Source organism: Trichomonas vaginalis, chromosome VI (assembly GCF_026262505.1).
Source record: "Trichomonas vaginalis G3 chromosome VI, whole genome shotgun sequence".
Lineage (NCBI taxonomy): Eukaryota > Parabasalia > Trichomonadida > Trichomonadidae > Trichomonas > Trichomonas vaginalis.
This window is the reverse complement of record NC_067208.1, coordinates 1,746,784-1,763,268: the sequence shown is the minus strand read 5'-3', so window position 1 is coordinate 1,763,268 and position 16,485 is coordinate 1,746,784. Positions and strand designations below refer to the sequence as shown.

General features: G+C 34.5%; 16 protein-coding genes and 1 pseudogene across 17 annotated transcripts, besides 1 other annotated feature; 3 read left to right on the top strand and 14 right to left on the bottom strand.

Annotated features, from left to right (window-relative positions):
• Positions 1-16,485: part of a mobile genetic element that runs on past both edges of the window.
• On the bottom strand, positions 52-288 carry TVAGG3_0788010 (uncharacterized protein; the record flags this gene model as incomplete). Its single annotated transcript, XM_051246693.1, has 1 exon — positions 52-288. The coding sequence occupies one exon, from the start codon at positions 286-288 to the stop codon at positions 52-54; it is 237 nt and encodes a 78-aa protein (XP_051082168.1).
• Positions 337-795, bottom strand: TVAGG3_0788000 (repellent protein 1 family; the record flags this gene model as incomplete). Its single annotated transcript, XM_051246692.1, has 1 exon — positions 337-795. The coding sequence occupies one exon, from the start codon at positions 793-795 to the stop codon at positions 337-339; it is 459 nt and encodes a 152-aa protein (XP_051082167.1).
• TVAGG3_0787990 (uncharacterized protein) lies at positions 826-1,248 on the bottom strand (the record flags this gene model as incomplete). Its single annotated transcript, XM_051246691.1, has 1 exon — positions 826-1,248. One exon carries the CDS (start codon positions 1,246-1,248, stop codon positions 826-828), a length of 423 nt encoding a protein of 140 aa, XP_051082166.1.
• On the bottom strand, positions 2,418-2,852 carry TVAGG3_0787980 (uncharacterized protein; the record flags this gene model as incomplete). The annotated part of the gene is made up of 1 exon (XM_051246690.1): positions 2,418-2,852. One exon carries the CDS (start codon positions 2,850-2,852, stop codon positions 2,418-2,420), a length of 435 nt encoding a protein of 144 aa, XP_051082165.1.
• Positions 2,916-3,170, top strand: TVAGG3_0787970 (uncharacterized protein; the record flags this gene model as incomplete). The annotated part of the gene is made up of 1 exon (XM_051246689.1): positions 2,916-3,170. One exon carries the CDS (start codon positions 2,916-2,918, stop codon positions 3,168-3,170), a length of 255 nt encoding a protein of 84 aa, XP_051082164.1.
• TVAGG3_0787960 (organellar and viral DNA polymerase type B) lies at positions 4,157-4,732 on the bottom strand (the record flags this gene model as incomplete). Its single annotated transcript, XM_051246688.1, has 1 exon — positions 4,157-4,732. One exon carries the CDS (start codon positions 4,730-4,732, stop codon positions 4,157-4,159), a length of 576 nt encoding a protein of 191 aa, XP_051082163.1.
• On the bottom strand, positions 4,939-5,983 carry TVAGG3_0787950 (organellar and viral DNA polymerase type B; the record flags this gene model as incomplete). Its single annotated transcript, XM_051246687.1, has 1 exon — positions 4,939-5,983. A coding segment is annotated over one exon (1,045 nt), but the record flags the coding sequence as incomplete, so codon positions are not given.
• On the bottom strand, positions 6,149-7,145 carry TVAGG3_0787940 (organellar and viral DNA polymerase type B; the record flags this gene model as incomplete). Its single annotated transcript, XM_001277480.2, has 1 exon — positions 6,149-7,145. A coding segment is annotated over one exon (997 nt), but the record flags the coding sequence as incomplete, so codon positions are not given.
• TVAGG3_0787930 (organellar and viral DNA polymerase type B) lies at positions 7,145-7,937 on the bottom strand (the record flags this gene model as incomplete). Its single annotated transcript, XM_001282357.2, has 1 exon — positions 7,145-7,937. A coding segment is annotated over one exon (793 nt), but the record flags the coding sequence as incomplete, so codon positions are not given.
• TVAGG3_0787920 (uncharacterized protein) lies at positions 8,028-8,501 on the top strand (the record flags this gene model as incomplete). The annotated part of the gene is made up of 1 exon (XM_051246686.1): positions 8,028-8,501. One exon carries the CDS (start codon positions 8,028-8,030, stop codon positions 8,499-8,501), a length of 474 nt encoding a protein of 157 aa, XP_051082161.1.
• Positions 8,927-9,085, bottom strand: TVAGG3_0787910 (uncharacterized protein; the record flags this gene model as incomplete). The annotated part of the gene is made up of 1 exon (XM_051246685.1): positions 8,927-9,085. The coding sequence occupies one exon, from the start codon at positions 9,083-9,085 to the stop codon at positions 8,927-8,929; it is 159 nt and encodes a 52-aa protein (XP_051082160.1).
• Positions 9,218-9,754, bottom strand: TVAGG3_0787900 (KilA, N-terminal/APSES-type HTH, DNA-binding family; the record flags this gene model as incomplete). The annotated part of the gene is made up of 1 exon (XM_051246684.1): positions 9,218-9,754. A coding segment is annotated over one exon (537 nt), but the record flags the coding sequence as incomplete, so codon positions are not given.
• TVAGG3_0787890 (uncharacterized protein) lies at positions 10,664-10,960 on the bottom strand (the record flags this gene model as incomplete). Its single annotated transcript, XM_051246683.1, has 1 exon — positions 10,664-10,960. One exon carries the CDS (start codon positions 10,958-10,960, stop codon positions 10,664-10,666), a length of 297 nt encoding a protein of 98 aa, XP_051082158.1.
• Positions 11,463-12,263, bottom strand: TVAGG3_0787880 (integrase core domain containing protein family; the record flags this gene model as incomplete). The annotated part of the gene is made up of 1 exon (XM_051246682.1): positions 11,463-12,263. One exon carries the CDS (start codon positions 12,261-12,263, stop codon positions 11,463-11,465), a length of 801 nt encoding a protein of 266 aa, XP_051082157.1.
• Positions 12,609-13,610, bottom strand: TVAGG3_0787870 (keratin-associated protein family; the record flags this gene model as incomplete). Its single annotated transcript, XM_051246681.1, has 1 exon — positions 12,609-13,610. A coding segment is annotated over one exon (1,002 nt), but the record flags the coding sequence as incomplete, so codon positions are not given.
• Positions 14,070-15,498, bottom strand: TVAGG3_0787860 (annotated as a pseudogene). The gene has a single exon. A coding segment is annotated over exon 1 (1,429 nt).
• Positions 15,516-16,292, top strand: TVAGG3_0787850 (uncharacterized protein; the record flags this gene model as incomplete). Its single annotated transcript, XM_051246680.1, has 1 exon — positions 15,516-16,292. The coding sequence occupies one exon, from the start codon at positions 15,516-15,518 to the stop codon at positions 16,290-16,292; it is 777 nt and encodes a 258-aa protein (XP_051082155.1).

Here is a 16,485-nt window from a genome sequence, read left to right as displayed (position 1 = left end):
AGATCTAACACGTTTTCTAACCTCATTTCTAACCTTGTTGAATTCATTGCTTTATAACTCTCTTCCTTTCTCCAACTCTTCTAACTTCTTCTTAAGTTCAGCAATGTTGTCCTCATGAAGTTTAATCTTTCTCAAAATTCCTTCTTTATCTAATGGTTGCTTTATCTTTCTAAACTGAACTCTACCATCCTTCATAGTATGAATGTAAAAACCTTCTGGAATAGTTCCTGATTTAATGTATTCTACCAAAAACTTTTGTTTCATTGCTTCAGTGACTTTAGTCGTCATTTCAATCAAATAAAAATTTTAATATTAAATAAAAATAACGTTATTTTTTCAGTAAGGAAACGCAGGAGTTTTACGATTTATTTGAGGAGTAGGTTCTGGTTTAAATTTTGGAGTCGGTTTAGGAGTTGACTTTTGAACAGGAGTTTGTACTTCCATAGGTTCAGGAGTCATTGAAGGTGTTGTTTGTGAAGGCGTTGGTTTTGGCGAAGGTGTTGGAGTTTGTTTAACTTCAGCTATTTCAGTATTATTTACAACATTTGCTTTGTTTCTTTTCAACATCATAACTGCTCCTGCTGTAGCTAGCAAACCTAGTGGGAGACCATATCTTATATAAGGACTTGACCAAATGCTATTTTTGACAGGAGCTGGTGGAACACCTAACCTTGGTGAGACTGCTCTTTGCCATTGTGCAGCTCGTAAGAAATATTCAATAGGTGCTCCATAGTCGTTTGGTAAAGTTTGTTTCATAGATGGTGAAGGTTCACGAGAGCTCGATGAAGAACTCATTTATAAGATTTAAAAATAAATGTTCATCCTTTATTCCTCACTGTCGTCCGTGGCTAAGTTATAGTCATCTAATCTTATTATGGGGATGCCATTAGCACGCACCTGAATGGCAAAGCAACAATCCCTCATAAATCCAATAAGTGGCTTTGGTACGTTTTCAGTTGCTAGTTCAATAGGTCCTTTAACAGACAATTTGTATGTTATTGGAGCAGTAGATGTTTGACCTTGCTGGAAGCAAAAGTCCACTTCTGTTGGAAAACCACATAAGAAATGTGTGTTGTCATAGCTATCCCATTTATGTTCCACACTACCATCATCCACCAATGACCTCATAACATCTTCATTAAATCCTATCATATCATTGTTTGTATTGCAAGCGTTCGCAACCATTTCATAAAATACAGGTCCATATGATTTTTCAGGTTCTGCAGGCATATTTCCATAAGCTCCCATGGAAAGCTGAAGATATTTAAACTTAGGGTTCTCAAAATTAACATAATAGTTGTCTTTCTTTCTAAATAGTGCCCAAATACTTTTAACATTAATAGGCGTATAAGCTGCTGTAAATGTTGCACTTGAACTATCTGTATTCTTTGAGAATGAACCGTCCATAGGAATCCAATCCATAACTTTAACAGGAAAACATAAAGCCTCGTTTGTATAATGTTCTACAAGTTCTGTATAAATGTTAGGGTCTAAAGAGAATGACTTTGGATGAATGAAACATTCATTAAAATCCATCTTTGTTCGAAATAGTTGCTGGTTGTTGGTAATGTTCCACTAGCTTCTACTGCCTTCGTTATCATAGTGAATGGTTCATTCCATGGAACAAATTTATTTGTCGGTGGATTTGAATCTGAAGCAAATGCAACTTTAAGAGTTGGATTGAAAGCAATGATATCATTTACAGATATAGATGTGCATTGTAAGGCGTCGCTACTGAACTTTACTTTAAGCTGAATGTTTCCTGCAAAAGCTGGAATAAATCGAATAGCTTCTAATGGAAGGAATCTTCTAACAGGAATTCTTAAACAAAGCTTAAAATCAAATGATTTTCCTGCTGTAATTGGACCACTAACAATTTGTCCTGTTCTGCATGTTCCCGAATGACTCCATACATCTTCATGTCGAGTCTTTGAGAAAACATCTACTTTCTTTATTTGTTCGGTAGTTTGTGAGTTTGAAGTTATATATGCTTCTTCTCTTGCGTTGTCTTGAGAATATACGATACGACCATTTGCAAGGATTTGATATCCAGCAACTGCATAGAAAGCGTCATCGAAACCAATCCAAAATCCTGGTGGGTTTGTTTTATCGGAACCTGAACCAATTTCTTTATCTACAATAAATTGACCTTCCATTTTATACGTAATGAATGTATTGTAAAGGTCCAACATATTTTCACCAGGAGGTGAGAGATTGAATGTTACCCATGTGTTATCTTTAGCAGTTCCAGGTTGTGATGGAATCTTTGCGTCAGAATATTTTCTATTAGTGTCACCAATTTGAACTGCATTGTCTATGATATCGAAATATGAGCGAATCTGATGAATATGCTCTGCTGGAGTAAATTCGTTTAACTGTTCGTTCTGCATGTATTTACTTCGGATAAAAATATCTATTTACTTCATTATTCTCACTCTTCTTCTTGGCATTCGTGGTGGAAGTTGTTTCTTGACATTTTCAATGAACTGTACATTCTCTTTTGTCTCAACTTCTTTCACTGGCGGGTCAGGGTTCTTTGACTCGGTTTGCTTTTCAATGAAATTCACGAACTTTGCAATAAGCTCTTGGTTCGTTATTGAAAGAACATCTGGCTTCTTTTCTTCTGGTTCTATTGACTTTTCAGTTTGAACAGAAGGTTTTATATGGGCTTCGTGGACTTCATCCTTGCCATACACCTTAATGTTGTCGCTTTCTGCATTCGCTAATGGAACCTTTCTTTTTCTTACGTATATTTTACCATCTTTACTCTGACTTACGTAATAGAAAGGATGTTGTATTCCTCTTGCGTCATTTAATATAATAGACTCTCGCTCTGATTTTGACAAGCTCATTTTACATCGGTTAAAGTTTTAATTTTGTTTTTTATCTGCAGTCAAATGACTCAGACAAGTCATATGGACAAGACCCAAGGGGTCATAGATGTTGAAGCATTGAAGAAAGAAATTCGCGAGCAAATTTTATCCGAACTGAAGGAACAAAAACAAGAACAAAAGCCAGAGAGACCAAAGAGAAAACTTAGTGAAAAACAACTTGCTGCATTAGCTGCTGGAAGACAAAAGAACCCACGTTTGCTGGCGAAGAAAGCTAGAGAAGAAGCAAAAGCAAAGGAAGAACAAAAAGCTAAAGAAGCTGAAGCAAAGAAAGAGTAAATGGTTTATTTTTATCCGAATTAAATGTATAGACAAATACCTTTAACTGTTGCGTTCAGTAGTGAAAACCCTGACGTCAAAATAAAGGGGAACAGAGTAACGTTTAAGTTTCCAACAGACTGGATTGTGAACATAAATGAAGAGAAGTACATTGGCATAACATCTATGTATATAACACGTGCTTTCAGAAAGGTTGACTTTATACTTCAAGTCGAGATAGAAAATGACGAACAGTCTTTAAGCGCCCAAAACATTCACATATACAAATACTTTAAAGACGATACAATATTGTTGCAATGTATGATTTCATTTAATGAGATGTTCGAGAAAAAGTTCAACATTGAAGTACAAACTTTACAGCCTTTACGTGAGTTTCTTGCACAACTGAAAGAAGAAGGTAGTCAGCCACAACTTATAGACTTTCATTATGAATTTAATGAAAATGAAGATGGAACTCATGACTGTCAGTTTGTTATATATTCACCATTCAATGAAGTAGCTAAAGAGAAAGAAAATCCATTACGTATAAGGTTTCAAATCTCTGAACCCAATGAAGACTTCAAGAATGTTTTCAATTATGATGCAATGCTTCCGAGGAAAAATGAATTTTCAAAGATTGTAACACCAGGCATTTGGGATAGAAAGCAAGCTATATTATATTCAAACTTAAGTAAGGGAGTTGAAAATGAGTTCATTGGTCATACAAGAACTTCACCACTTCCTAACCCTAAATACTATAAATTAACTGGCTTCAATCGTGAGTTTTGGATAGACATGTTCTCCACTTATGACCATAACTGCCCAGTGTTCTTACCTCCAGACCATAAGGACTGTCTCTACATTGACGCACAACTCTTAAACTCTACCATCGCAGTATTGTAAATGACCACATGGGCTTCGCCTTGCCGCTAGCGGCTTATTTTTATCACGAATGACCTCATTGCTGACAAAAATAAATGACCTTATTATTTTTCTCATTCATGACCTCAGAACTTAAGCTTTCTTATGAATGAAGTCTTAGTCTGAATAGAAAAGTTAAACTTTTCAGCAAAGCAAGGAGTAGAAGACTTACATAAGTCAAATCCAATCTCTTGACCATCATGAAGTGCTTTGTAAAGTTTCATAACACTGAACTCAGAGTCTTTGTCAAATTTTCCTTGCGGAACCATTAAACCTTTATCTTCATTGTAATAGCATTGTATAGCTTCAGGAAACATTTCATTAGCTGTTAAAGCAAGGACGTCTTGTTTGACACCTTTGCAACGTGCATGGAATGCAACTTCATTTAAATCGTTAGTGAGTAAGTCTATGTAAGTCTTCTTTCCACAAAATATTGACTTGTATGCTAAACTTTGTTTTCCAGGTGTTATTTCTGCAAAGTCGCTATGAAATTGACCAAGGTTTTTACCAATGAGAACTCTTCCATAACGTTTCTCAAACTCTTCAGCTAAACGAGGGATATCTTCATTGTAGAGATGCATACTGTCGGTATCGCTATAAAAGATGTCCATTCCTAAGTCTTCAGCAGTACAGAATACTTCACACATTATTCTCTTCGACATAGATAGAATATTAACACCAAGTGGACAGAAGTTAAAGTGTCTGCAAATGCTTTTCGTTAGCTTGAAAATAGTTTTATCTGAACCATCCAAACCTTCGAATTTCACTATATGGTTGTAGTTTCTGATGGCATATCTTATAGCATCTTTGTCATCTACTATGGTTATTTTTGACTCAATAGGAGATAGAATAGTTTTGCCATAAATACTGTTCAGAATGAGCTTTATATTTTCTTGCAAAGGATTTCCTTCTTTCTTATACTTTAACCTTAACTCAAACAACTTCTTTACTTCATCTCTTATTCTAATATCTCTGTTTCCATCGTAATAGTATCCTTGCAACACTTCACATTTGACACCTTGATATTTTATGAGGTCTTGTAATGTTATATGGTCAACATACATTAAACAGCAAGTGTTTGAACTTCTGGGAACGTTAAGTTCTGGATTTAGTTCAGGGTCACAAACTATTAAAGGAAAGTGTCTATGTATTCCAATCTCTGTTATCTTAATGAGAACAAAGAAGCCAGACATAAACTTTTCACCAATGGGTTCCTTTTGGTCGTCGTTGAATAAATGTCTCATGAGATACTCTGTGCTTAACATCTCATCCTTCAATACTTTTGGAATTCCTTCTAAAGTATAAAGTCTTGCTATAGCGGATGGATATAATGAAACAGCGTCGAAGTCAGCAATGAGTTTCTTTTCGCTCTTTTGTTTCATGTTATCTGACAGCATACATCTTCCACCTTGAATGCATCTCGAAATAAATTCTCTTGGTTTATTTGAGAGGTCATAAAGATTTCCATTCGGGAAGTATACTCTGTTCTCAAACAATTTGTTAGCAATTGAACAAATACTAACGTAGTCATAAACGTTTAAATCAAATTCTTTCAATATGTCATTGCGGAACTTAACAAAACCTTCTCTTAAAATTCTTACATCTTGTTTGCAATAAAATGTGCTATATTTTTCTAAGTCGAAGTGGTTTTCATCTATTCTGCAACCTTTGATGGAATCTATGTTTTTCATGAATGTATCTGCATCCCGGATAAACTTACATGCTTCAGAAATGACACCAGTTCTGTTGTCATTTGCTAACAAAACACTGCTGTAGTAGTTATATGGAAATACTTCTTTCGGTCCTGTTTGTAAGTTAAACATAGCAGGAAATAGTTTAAGCTTCTTATTTATAACACTGTAAGAGTCTTTTATAATAATTGCCCTTCCTTTATATAAGCCAGTTATTTGCATTGTTCGTGAACCTTTAATGATGGAGTTCCTTTCACTTCTGTCATGTGTCTTAAGATGAAGTTTATATCATAACTGAGGTTATGGAAATATATTAAACTCTTGTCAGGAAGTCGTTCCAAAAATTCTGTTGCACAGTTTGACCCCAAATGCTTTCACTCACTGAACCATCTTCACTGTCATAACATATGTTAAAAGCTTTATGAAAGCCGTCTGTGCTACACTCAAAGTCAGCAAAGAAAACGTGCTCAGGAATGAACTTGCACTTATTTTTATTTACTTCTTTTGACTCGGCTTTCTTCTTCAGTTGTACACAATACTTTGGAGCATATGTCAAATCTTTAAATGGTGCAAGGTTCTGTTTATATAAGTCAGTCGTATATGTGAAAAGTTCTCCATAAGAAATAGGTTCGAAATATTTGCACTCCCACAATGTTTTCATAACATCCCATAGCGGTGTTGTTCTATCCATGCGAACTACATATTTATCTTCTCTCTTTGTATAAATCTTCATCTGTTTCTCAATGTTCATTCCACCACACTCCTTCAAGATTTCTATATAGTTGCGAATGAAATATGTTGTCATTGGTAATCTTTCATTTAGCATGTAGTGGTCTTCAACAAGAAGTAAGTCAATAGTTCGAACAGTTTCACATTCTTTTGGTATGTATCTCTTTATTTCATTATGTCTTGAGTCATTGAAGTAACCAATGGTAACATTAAATGCTATACCTGTTGCGTCAGAAATTTCTTGTACTTTACTTTGAGGAAAGTCTCTAACACGAATGACTTCTCTCATGTGGTCAATAGTTTCTTCATTTACTCCAGCCTGAATGCAAGCATAAACGAAACAATTGTCCTCTGTCATAAGTGTTGCAGTTCTTTTGTTCAGTTCATTGAAGATTTGGTAGCGCTCAAGATTTATAGGTAATGTGCAAAGATACTTCCAGAACTGACCGCTTCTCTTCTTATAAAACTTCTTTTCACCAAGGATTTCATTCCAGAAGTCATCTATATCTTGTTTATCTCCTGTTTGTTTAAGTCTGTTCAATAATCTTTTCTGTCTTTCTGTCAGTGTGCTTTCATCTCTATATGGTCTCTTTTTTGGTTTGCCTTTCTTTACATCTGACATCGTTAAGCCTTCATATTCAGTTAAATCATACATCTTTATTTCAGTAAGATTCTTTATGTTTGTCAAGAAGAAGTCATAGTGCATTTCAACAATACCTGCAGCATTTGCTTCTATCTCTGATATAAAGTTCTCCTTCAAGAGCTGATGTAGTAATGTTCCAATATTATTGAGGTTTAACGTAGAACATTCATACTTTCCACCAAGTTTATAACATACCATCCATCTCTGTTGTGAGTTTATTTTAATTTTCTCTAAGAGTCTCATGAAAACCTTACCGAAATGTTTGTGTAAGTAGTCTCTGTTTGGTTCATCTAAAGCTTCGATGTTAAAGTCAATGAGTCTATTGCCTGACTTCACATTTCTCTTCCTATTCTCTTCATCTTTCTTTAACCATCTCTCACCTTCTTTTGGTTTGTCGTCAATGGAACGAATGACATCGTTAGCTTTGCGAACTTGTTCTATAGCATTTTTAAACATCTCTCTTCTCTGTTGTTTCAGTGTGTCGTCTCTTCTTCTTGTTTCACCAACGTTCGCATTTGTTATGTCAAACATCTCACGCCTTACTTCATGAGGTATTGAACGTCTATGATATAAGTCAATAGCAACGTCATTTAAAGGAAAAGTTCTTGCATGGACTTCGTCCTCACCGCGTTGTGGCTTTATGAACTCATGAATTCTATCATAACTTATTTCACCATTGTAGTCATTGAGGATGTCAGCGAGTGCCTTTTTGTTTGTTGCGTAATGCTTTGCAACATCTATATTAGCTTCTGTAAGAAGTTGTTTTATTTCCGAGTGTTCTAACTTAGACAACTTCCGATACATCTTTAGTAGGAAATAAAAAAATATTTTTTGAAAAAATTAGATTAGATTTTTTTAAGTTATTTTTCAAAATAATTTAATATTTTTATTTTAATGAAACACATGCAAGATTGCAAGTTCTTTTCATACAATGCTCTCGCTACTGCCATCAAGAATGAGTTCAATAATGCTTCAAATGTTAATGTTATCTTTAACAAGAAGTTTGTGAAAGAATCTAAGTTTGGTCAGTATGTCAGACCATTAGCTATCGTCATTGACCGCAAACGTTATACTTCACAAGAGTTAGCAGTAGTTTTGAAACAAAAGAGTTTCTTCGTGAATGTCAAAGATACTCATTATACTGTCATAAAGAACTCTAATATTGACTTCTTCAGTATTGTTTTAGATTTATCGCAGCAGAAAGAATATAAGAAAGGTGAAACAAATGTGAAATATTATCCTTCATCTCTGAAGACAATAACGAACAAAGATGTTATACAGAAATTCTTACCAAAGGTTGAAGAAGCTTCTATTGACATTGACGAAGGAAGTGAAATGGTTGAAGAAATAGACCCTGAAGTTATTTAAGCAAAAATATATTTTTGAATAACTGAAAGTGTCACCACGTCACCATGTGCTACCAGGTTAATTAACTTCTTTTAAAAATGATGACAACATGACATTTTGACAACAGTCCAGGAAATAAATTTTATCGTTAATGTTTACGTTAATGTTTTTCATTAAATTTTGACAAAGTGCAAATCTTCACTTCGTCAAAAAGTTAATGTTTTTCATTAAATTTTGACAAAGTGCAAATCTTCACTTCGTCAAAAAGTTAATGTTTTTCATTGAAATCGGTAAGTTTTCATTAAATTTTGACAAAGTGCAAATCTTCACTTCGTCAAAAAGTTAATGTTTTTCATTGAAATCGGTAAGTTTTCATTAAATTTTGACAAAGTGCAAATCTTCACTTCGTCAAAAAGTTAATGTTTTTCATTGAAATCGGTAAGTTTTCATTCTTCCTCTTTGAAGTTATCGAAATATTCTGTTATTTTTTCCTTCAGTAATGGTAAGTCTTCTTTGAATGTAAGTATTGTGCAACCTTTGATGTCATAGTGTGTTTGAGGAAGAGTATTTTTGACAATTTCCTTTATTTGCTCATTCGGTGTCATTGAAATCGGTAAGTTTTCACGATAGAACCAGTTTCTGTCAGATTTGTAAATCTTAGCAAGGTCATAAAAGCTTTTGTTGTTTCTTCTGACTAAATGCAACATAACCATATCTCTGTCTTCTTCTTTCTCCAACTCTTCAGTATATATCATATACTTATAACTCTTTTCCTTTCCTTTTGGTACTGAACGCGGTATTCTTTTCTGTATGCTTTTGTCTTTGGATTCAATGACTTCATCTTTTGCTTGAAGTTTCTTTTCCATCTCTCCACGTTCTGCTTTATATAGTTCATCTAACATCATGAAAATATAACAAGCATAACGAGGTGAAGCCCACATTGCTACAGCATTTACTAAAAGTCTATGAACATAATAACCTTTCAAACCAGGAGCCAAATTCTTGCGATTTTCGTACGGAATCTCTTCTCTCGGTTTTCCGAGGGAAGCAATCATATGAGGAAATTCTTCTAAAAGTTCTTTTGTCTGTTGGTTTTCAAACCAATGATATGCTTGCTTTGTAGAACGAAGAGCATTCATTATACTTTGCATTTGGTACATGTCATCTTTGACTGAACGAATGAGACGTAACTGTTTGTTATACTGTATGTACTCGTATTCTTCATTAATGGCTTCATGAACGATAGCAGTTGTTGTGTTCTCTGATGTTGACATTACTGTCTTTACATACAAAATAAAAAAATAAATAAAAATAAAACTAACTTTATTTTTCTGTGTTAAAGAAATGTTAAAAATTCATGGTTACATATGTGAAAAGAAGTCACGAACAAATGAAGGTCATAAGATTCAGCACATAATTCTGAATTGAATGGTGTGTCATACATGTCAAACCGTCAAGAATTGAAGGAGATACGAGGCTATAAAGATTTTGGATATTTTCTGACACACACCCCGAGGGAAAAGTGACAAAACACAACGATAGAAAAGTGACAAAATGAGAGAAAGTTGTTCCCCGACCAAAATGCAATCATGTTGAAAAGTGACATTTGTAAAGTTGGACGATAGGATTTCCTGAAAAAGTGCAAGACTTGTCTTGAAAAAATACAAGACTTGTTCTGAAAAAGTGCGAGTCTTGTTCTGAATCAGGACAAGATTTGTCTTGAAAAAATACAAGACTTGTTCTGAAAAAATACAAGACTTGTCTTGAATCAGGACAAAACTTTACAAAATGTAAACTTTACATAACCGTTTCTATCGTACATGATATTTAGTTGACATTGTAAACTATCTTCATGTAAAGTATGGCGGTTTGAAACCGTCGGGAACCTTCACTTTTTTGACGAACTTTCCGCAGCAATTTTTAAAATGTGTGAAAACTCAACGGTTTGACACGTGCCATATGTCATTTTACTCAGAATTTTGTGCTGAATTCAGCAAAAATAATTTTTAGGTTAGATGGGTATATCTAACCTAATTTCTACCACGAATTCTACCCTTATTATTTATAACCATTTTACATGGTAAACGTTATTTTTGGAATTTTGTGAAAACTCAACGGTTTGACACATGCCATATGCCATTTTACTCAGAATCTCACGAATTCAGCAAAAATAAATGGTTCATTTACTCACAATATTTTTGTACAAAACGACCCCAAACTTTTAACTTCTTTTCTGCAGTTTCTAATGCTATCTTAGCGAGTTCATATTCTCTAAATTCTCTCTTTAAATCTTCTTGTTCCCATTGGTCTAGTTCGTATGGAGAATCTCTATAATCATAACATATCTCACGTTCATGTTCTAATTGTTTTTCATGCATTTTTCTAACTTCTTGTTCGAACAAAGGTTTAGCATTCTCTACTGTATCTTCGAGTTCTTCTTCATCTAATTTCTCATGAACTTTCTTGTCTATGGAGTCCATAATTTTTCCAACTGCTATGCAATATTTTGGAGAAGCCCACATTGCTATATAGTTTATAAGTCTTGGGTCTACATACGTTCCTCTAACCTGTTTGATTTCATCAGGAATTCCTGCATGAATTTTGTATAAAAAGCAACCGTCTGTATTCCGACGGTTGCTATATTCTTCACAAAACGCCTTATAATACTCTTCCCAGGACTTATTTTCCAACAACTTTCATGAGATAAATAAGAAATAACTTTCATTTTTCATTAGATAACTGTTATTTTTGACGAAGTGAAGATTTGCACTTCGTCAAAAAAACCCTGAAATCAAGAATTAATCCCGTCAAATACAAAAAATGAGGGTAGAAATGAGGTTAGATCTAACCATCTACCCTAAACATTATTTTTGGTCATGGACTTCGTCCTCGCCGCTTTGCGTCTTTATGTTAAAATAAATGGTACCATTAATAATACATGACTGTTCTCATTCATGTCTGATTTACATCTAATGAAAAAGTTTAGAAGAATTTTCTTATTCTTTCTGGCATATTTTTGTCTTTCCAGTACTCCCGCTCTAATGGTCCCAGATGTGTTGGCTTTGACTCTCTCAAGTTCTTAGATGGTATAACATCTTCAACACCTCCTTCATATCTTACTTTATAAGTGTCATCGTTTATGTTGTAGTCAAGTATTTCAATAACCACTCCTCGCTTTGCTTCGTCAATGGTTTCAGCAAGTTTGCCATTACTACTTTCAACTAATTTATGACGAGGATAAAACGCAATAGAGTCGTCGGCAGCTTTTATAAGATATCCATTACCTTGCGTAGAGTCTACGATATAATAATTTCGACTTAACCTTAAACGTTTCTTTGTCAACGGTTTGTCGTCAAGAACTACACGAACTTTTGTACCAGGAATGAGGGTAAATTGTGTTGAATTTCTGATATTTTGTGTTTGGCTTCGTTTCTTTTGTATATACTTTTCTTCTTGTTGTTGTGTCATTGAATTTGGTGTATGTCCTGTTGTAGAATGTGTTGAGGAATTATATACTTCGAGAAAATGTTTCATTGTTTCTTCGGTAAAGTCTCGCTCTTGATTTAAATCTCTGAGCGTTCTTATGAAGCGGTTTATGATGCCGAGTATGTTATGGTTATGGTCTTCAGTAGTGTAGTGAGTTATGTTATGCTTAATGAGAAAATCTGTGATTTCATTGCTGAGATATGCACTGTCTTGGTCTGATGTTAAAGTACTTGGGCTATGTTCTGCTACAAACTTTTGTAAAACTCTTAACACTTCACGAGTTCCTTTATTTTTCATTGGATATGCATATGCTTTACGAGTGTTAACATTAATGAAGATGAGGAATGGTTTATGTCCTCCTTTTCTGCTTTGAATGAGAGTGTCAAATTGGTATGCGTCAGGAGTGTTGGAGTAAATTGGTAAAAAGTAGTCGTAAGGGTTTATTTTTGTTTGATGTACAACATTTTTGTCAAAGAACCTTTTCACTTCAGCTCTGTTAGTAAATCCCCAACTCTTTGCAGCTTCATTGAATTTCTTAAATGACCTCCATGGATGTTGTTCGAATACTTCTTTCAAGCTCATTTATGTAAAGTTAAAGATTTTATTCAAGACGGTAAGCCCGCAAAGCAGGCTCAAGCGCGTTCATTGAACGCGGTACCATGCAAATACAGTCACAAATGGTGGCATGTAATCTGCACCCGAGCCTGTTGGATTTGTTGTGAAAGTATGGACATGATTTCCTCCTGGTTCAGTTGGTCGAAAAGTCTTTTTTGCTGAATTGTTATAAGATGGAGATAAAACGTCATGGCCAGCTTCATAGTCTGAGTTGTATAATGGGTGGTCTCTTAATGAGTGACTATGGTCGCCAGAAAAGTTTGTAGTTCCTGAATGAGTGTGCGGTGGAAGGTTTGCTTCTAAAATTTTCTTTGAACCACCTGTTTGCTTTGAAGAGTTAGCACAGTATAAGAATTTGTCTACAATCTGCTGCCATGTACCAAAACCCAGAACTGTTGCTGGATTTGTTGAGTTCATTGACGTATAAATAGAGCCTATAGGATATAATGTTTCAAGAATCTGAGTCTTTAATGTTTGAAGCTCTGTTTTGTCTGCTTTCTTGTCTAACATTGCGGGTAGTTCATATGCTTCAAAGTTTCTGGCATGATCTTCGATATTCCTGCAACTCTTATCTAAATTGTTAAGAGTATCTTTTACGCTTGTACTCGGATTCTCTAAAGGTGCACTTGAACCCAAATCATAGTTCAATATTATGTCGTCTGCTCTAACAGTAGTGAAGGATTTATGTGTATGATTTTTGTCGGCTTTACTGTCTAACATTGATGGTAGTTCATATGCTTCAAAGTTTCTGGCATGATCTTCGATATTCCTGCAACTCTTATCTAAATTGTTAAGAGTATCTTTTACGCTTGTACTCGGATTCTCTAAAGGTGCACTTGAACCCAAATCATAGTTCATTATTATGTCGTCTGCTCTAACAGTAGTGAAGGATTTATGTGTATGATTTTTGTCGGCTTTACTATTTAATGTAGCTTGAAGTTCATTTATATCGGAGATATTGTGTTTATGAGATTTCAAAACTTTGTTCGTTGCGTCAAGTTCATCTTTGTCGGCTCTACTTTTAATAGCATCTTCAAAAGTTATTTTTGCCTTAACTCTCAAAGTAAATCTTGGTTCAACTAATACACCGTTAACATTGAAAGTAGAGGCATAAATTTCATCGTTATAACTAAATGCTTCTAGCGCTTTACCTGTGTCATAATGTACAGTACAGCTTATGTCATAACCTTTAGCACGAATGTATTTATATCTTCTTTCATTAACATCTTCCGTCTTCACTTTTTCATCCTGTGTTAAATATCCATGGTAGTCCGTTATAATCTGTTCATCTGAAGTTATATAATGAACATGGTTTTTATCTGCTTTACTATTTAATGTAGCTTGAAGTTCATTTATATCGGAGATATTGTGTTTATGTTCTTTATCTGCTTTTTCGGCTAATTTCTCTTCTATCTCATTTATTTCAAGTTCATGCCTACCACCACCTCCCGAAGAAGTATTTTTCTTCAGCTCTTGAAGAACGTCCACTTCGCCATCTTTGGTGTCAATAATGAGACTTTGTGTTAAAACCTTTCCTGTCTTAATGGATGTTTGTAAAACTTCTTCTTCACCGTGTTCGGGGTCATGGTCGTCATCATATCTTGTGAAATCAGAGATGTTGTCATACATTAAGCATATCTGTCTCAAAAGTTCTGCTATTTGAAACTGGAACGAAAGATATACAGAACTTTCATCATCTCCTAAAGTCAAGTCTGCTTTCTTAAGTATTTCTTGAATGTATGCAATGAGAACAGAGTACCTTGGAAAATATTCGAACAATATTTCATTAGCTGTTGGTTTTGGTGGTTCTTCTGGAGTTTCTGCATCTCTTGACTTCAATGCTCTTGCTCTCAAAGACCTAAATGTTAGAGCACCAGGTTTTACAAAGGACTTTATAAATGCTTTAATAGTTCCTGGTAAGTTATTGTTAGCATTAAGTAAGTTCCTTATGCTTCCATCATGTACGTCCATAGCACTATGTAAAAAATCTATACTTTTCTTGTAGTCAGCAATAGACTGACTGTGATTTTTTAAAAGATTTGTCAATACCTTTAAGCCAATCTTCATGCATGTCTGATACTGAGCCAAGAATATCATTTGCTTCCTTTAGTGTATTTTGTGCTTCTCGTAAAGTATCCAATCCCGTACGTGCATTGTTTGCTATACGTCTTACAGTATCTATTTGACTCCTTGTTTCTTGCATCCAACCAGATAAAGTTTTAATAGTATCCGAACCATTTGAAATGAAGTTCAAAGCATTTTTAACGTCATCTAAAGCTTCTTCACCAAGTACTGCCCATATCTTTCCGATTTGGTATTGAAGAACTCCATATGAAGCAGCTGTTAAACCAGTATTTATAAGGTCCCATATCCATGATTTAGCAGTTTTTCCATCCTTTCCATCCTTTCCATCCTTTCCATCCAAACCGTTTTCGCCTTGAGGTCCTTGTATTCCTTGTATTCCTTGTATTCCTTGTGGTCCGGTGTCACCCTTCTCTCCTTTCAGTTCATCTTTATGTTCGTTATAATATTCTAATGTCATAAGGTGTACATCATTACTGCTACCAGCAACGCCGAGAATTTGTTTCTCATTCATGACTAAATTCTTTAGGCATTTAATGTTGTCGTCAAATCGAAAGCTCTTTAACAATTCAATGAGAACATTCAGTACTTTCACTAATGAGGCATCTACTGTAGAATTTATATATTGCACCGTTCCATCATTTATGATGGGAACCTTGCTTGTTGTAATGAATGGGTCATAAGTGTTAAAAGTATCGAAATCAATGACTTTTTTAGTTTTTCCATCGTCAATGACTAAATCATTGCCTTCAATGGTTAAAGTTGAGTTTTCGTTTACTAGTTCATGTGCTCTTCTTGCTTCATTTGTTTCATACGCATATGCAGCAATAGTCATATTTTAATGAGAATAAAATGTTGTTCTATTTGCAAAGTACAGACCCAAACGAATACGGGACAGTAAAGCTACAAACAAACTTAGGTCTTCAGAATGAGGCGCTTGCATTCAGAATGGTTGACTTTAATACTATTGCTTCATTCGTTATAACTGACGAAACAGATTTCATGGAGTTTGAAATAGATGGAAAGAAGCACGAAATAAGATTTCACAATAATGTAGAATATAAGATGGAAACATTAGCTGGAGTGTTAAATGCGCTCATAAATACTACAATAAACAAGGAGAACGAAGAAAACTTAATGAATGTTAAACTTATTGCAGGAGTTTTGAAGTTCAGTTATGCGAAGGAGTTTAAGATAACACGAATGAGTCATAGAGTACAACTTCTTTTGGGTGCATACCATATGACATTTCCTTTGAAAAGTGTTGACAAAACGATTGAGATGAAATCTGTTCCATACGTATGTTATGGTAATTGTTTGTACATTGAGTCTAAAATAGCTAATGTCACAGGCATTTCAGGAGTTAATAGTAAAGGTTCAGTAGAATATAAATCCTTCTGTTATGCAGTCAATTCAATGTTCATTCCAAACGTTCCTGTCATAGCAACTCATTTAGGTAAATGGGTTCGCATTAGTCCTCATAATTTGAAAGACATGCAATTCAGACTTGTTGACTTTCAAGGAGAGCCTGTAGAACTGAAGGCACCAGTGCGAATGACTGTTGAAGTTGACTTTTTAGAAAATATTAAATGCAACAGCTTACAAGAGAACTCAGAGCTAAAAATATAAAGTATGAATGTTATGTATTAGGTCATGAACTTTGGTTGTTGCTGTTTGATGAAACAAATGAGTTAGTTATGTCAGTCAAGAGAACAGAAAAATATTGTGTTAGTGAAAACTGCACCAAGTCAATAAGATTAGGTTTGCATTATGAAGATGAGTTCGATACTGTTGAAGAAGTTTTGGATAGATATTACAAATT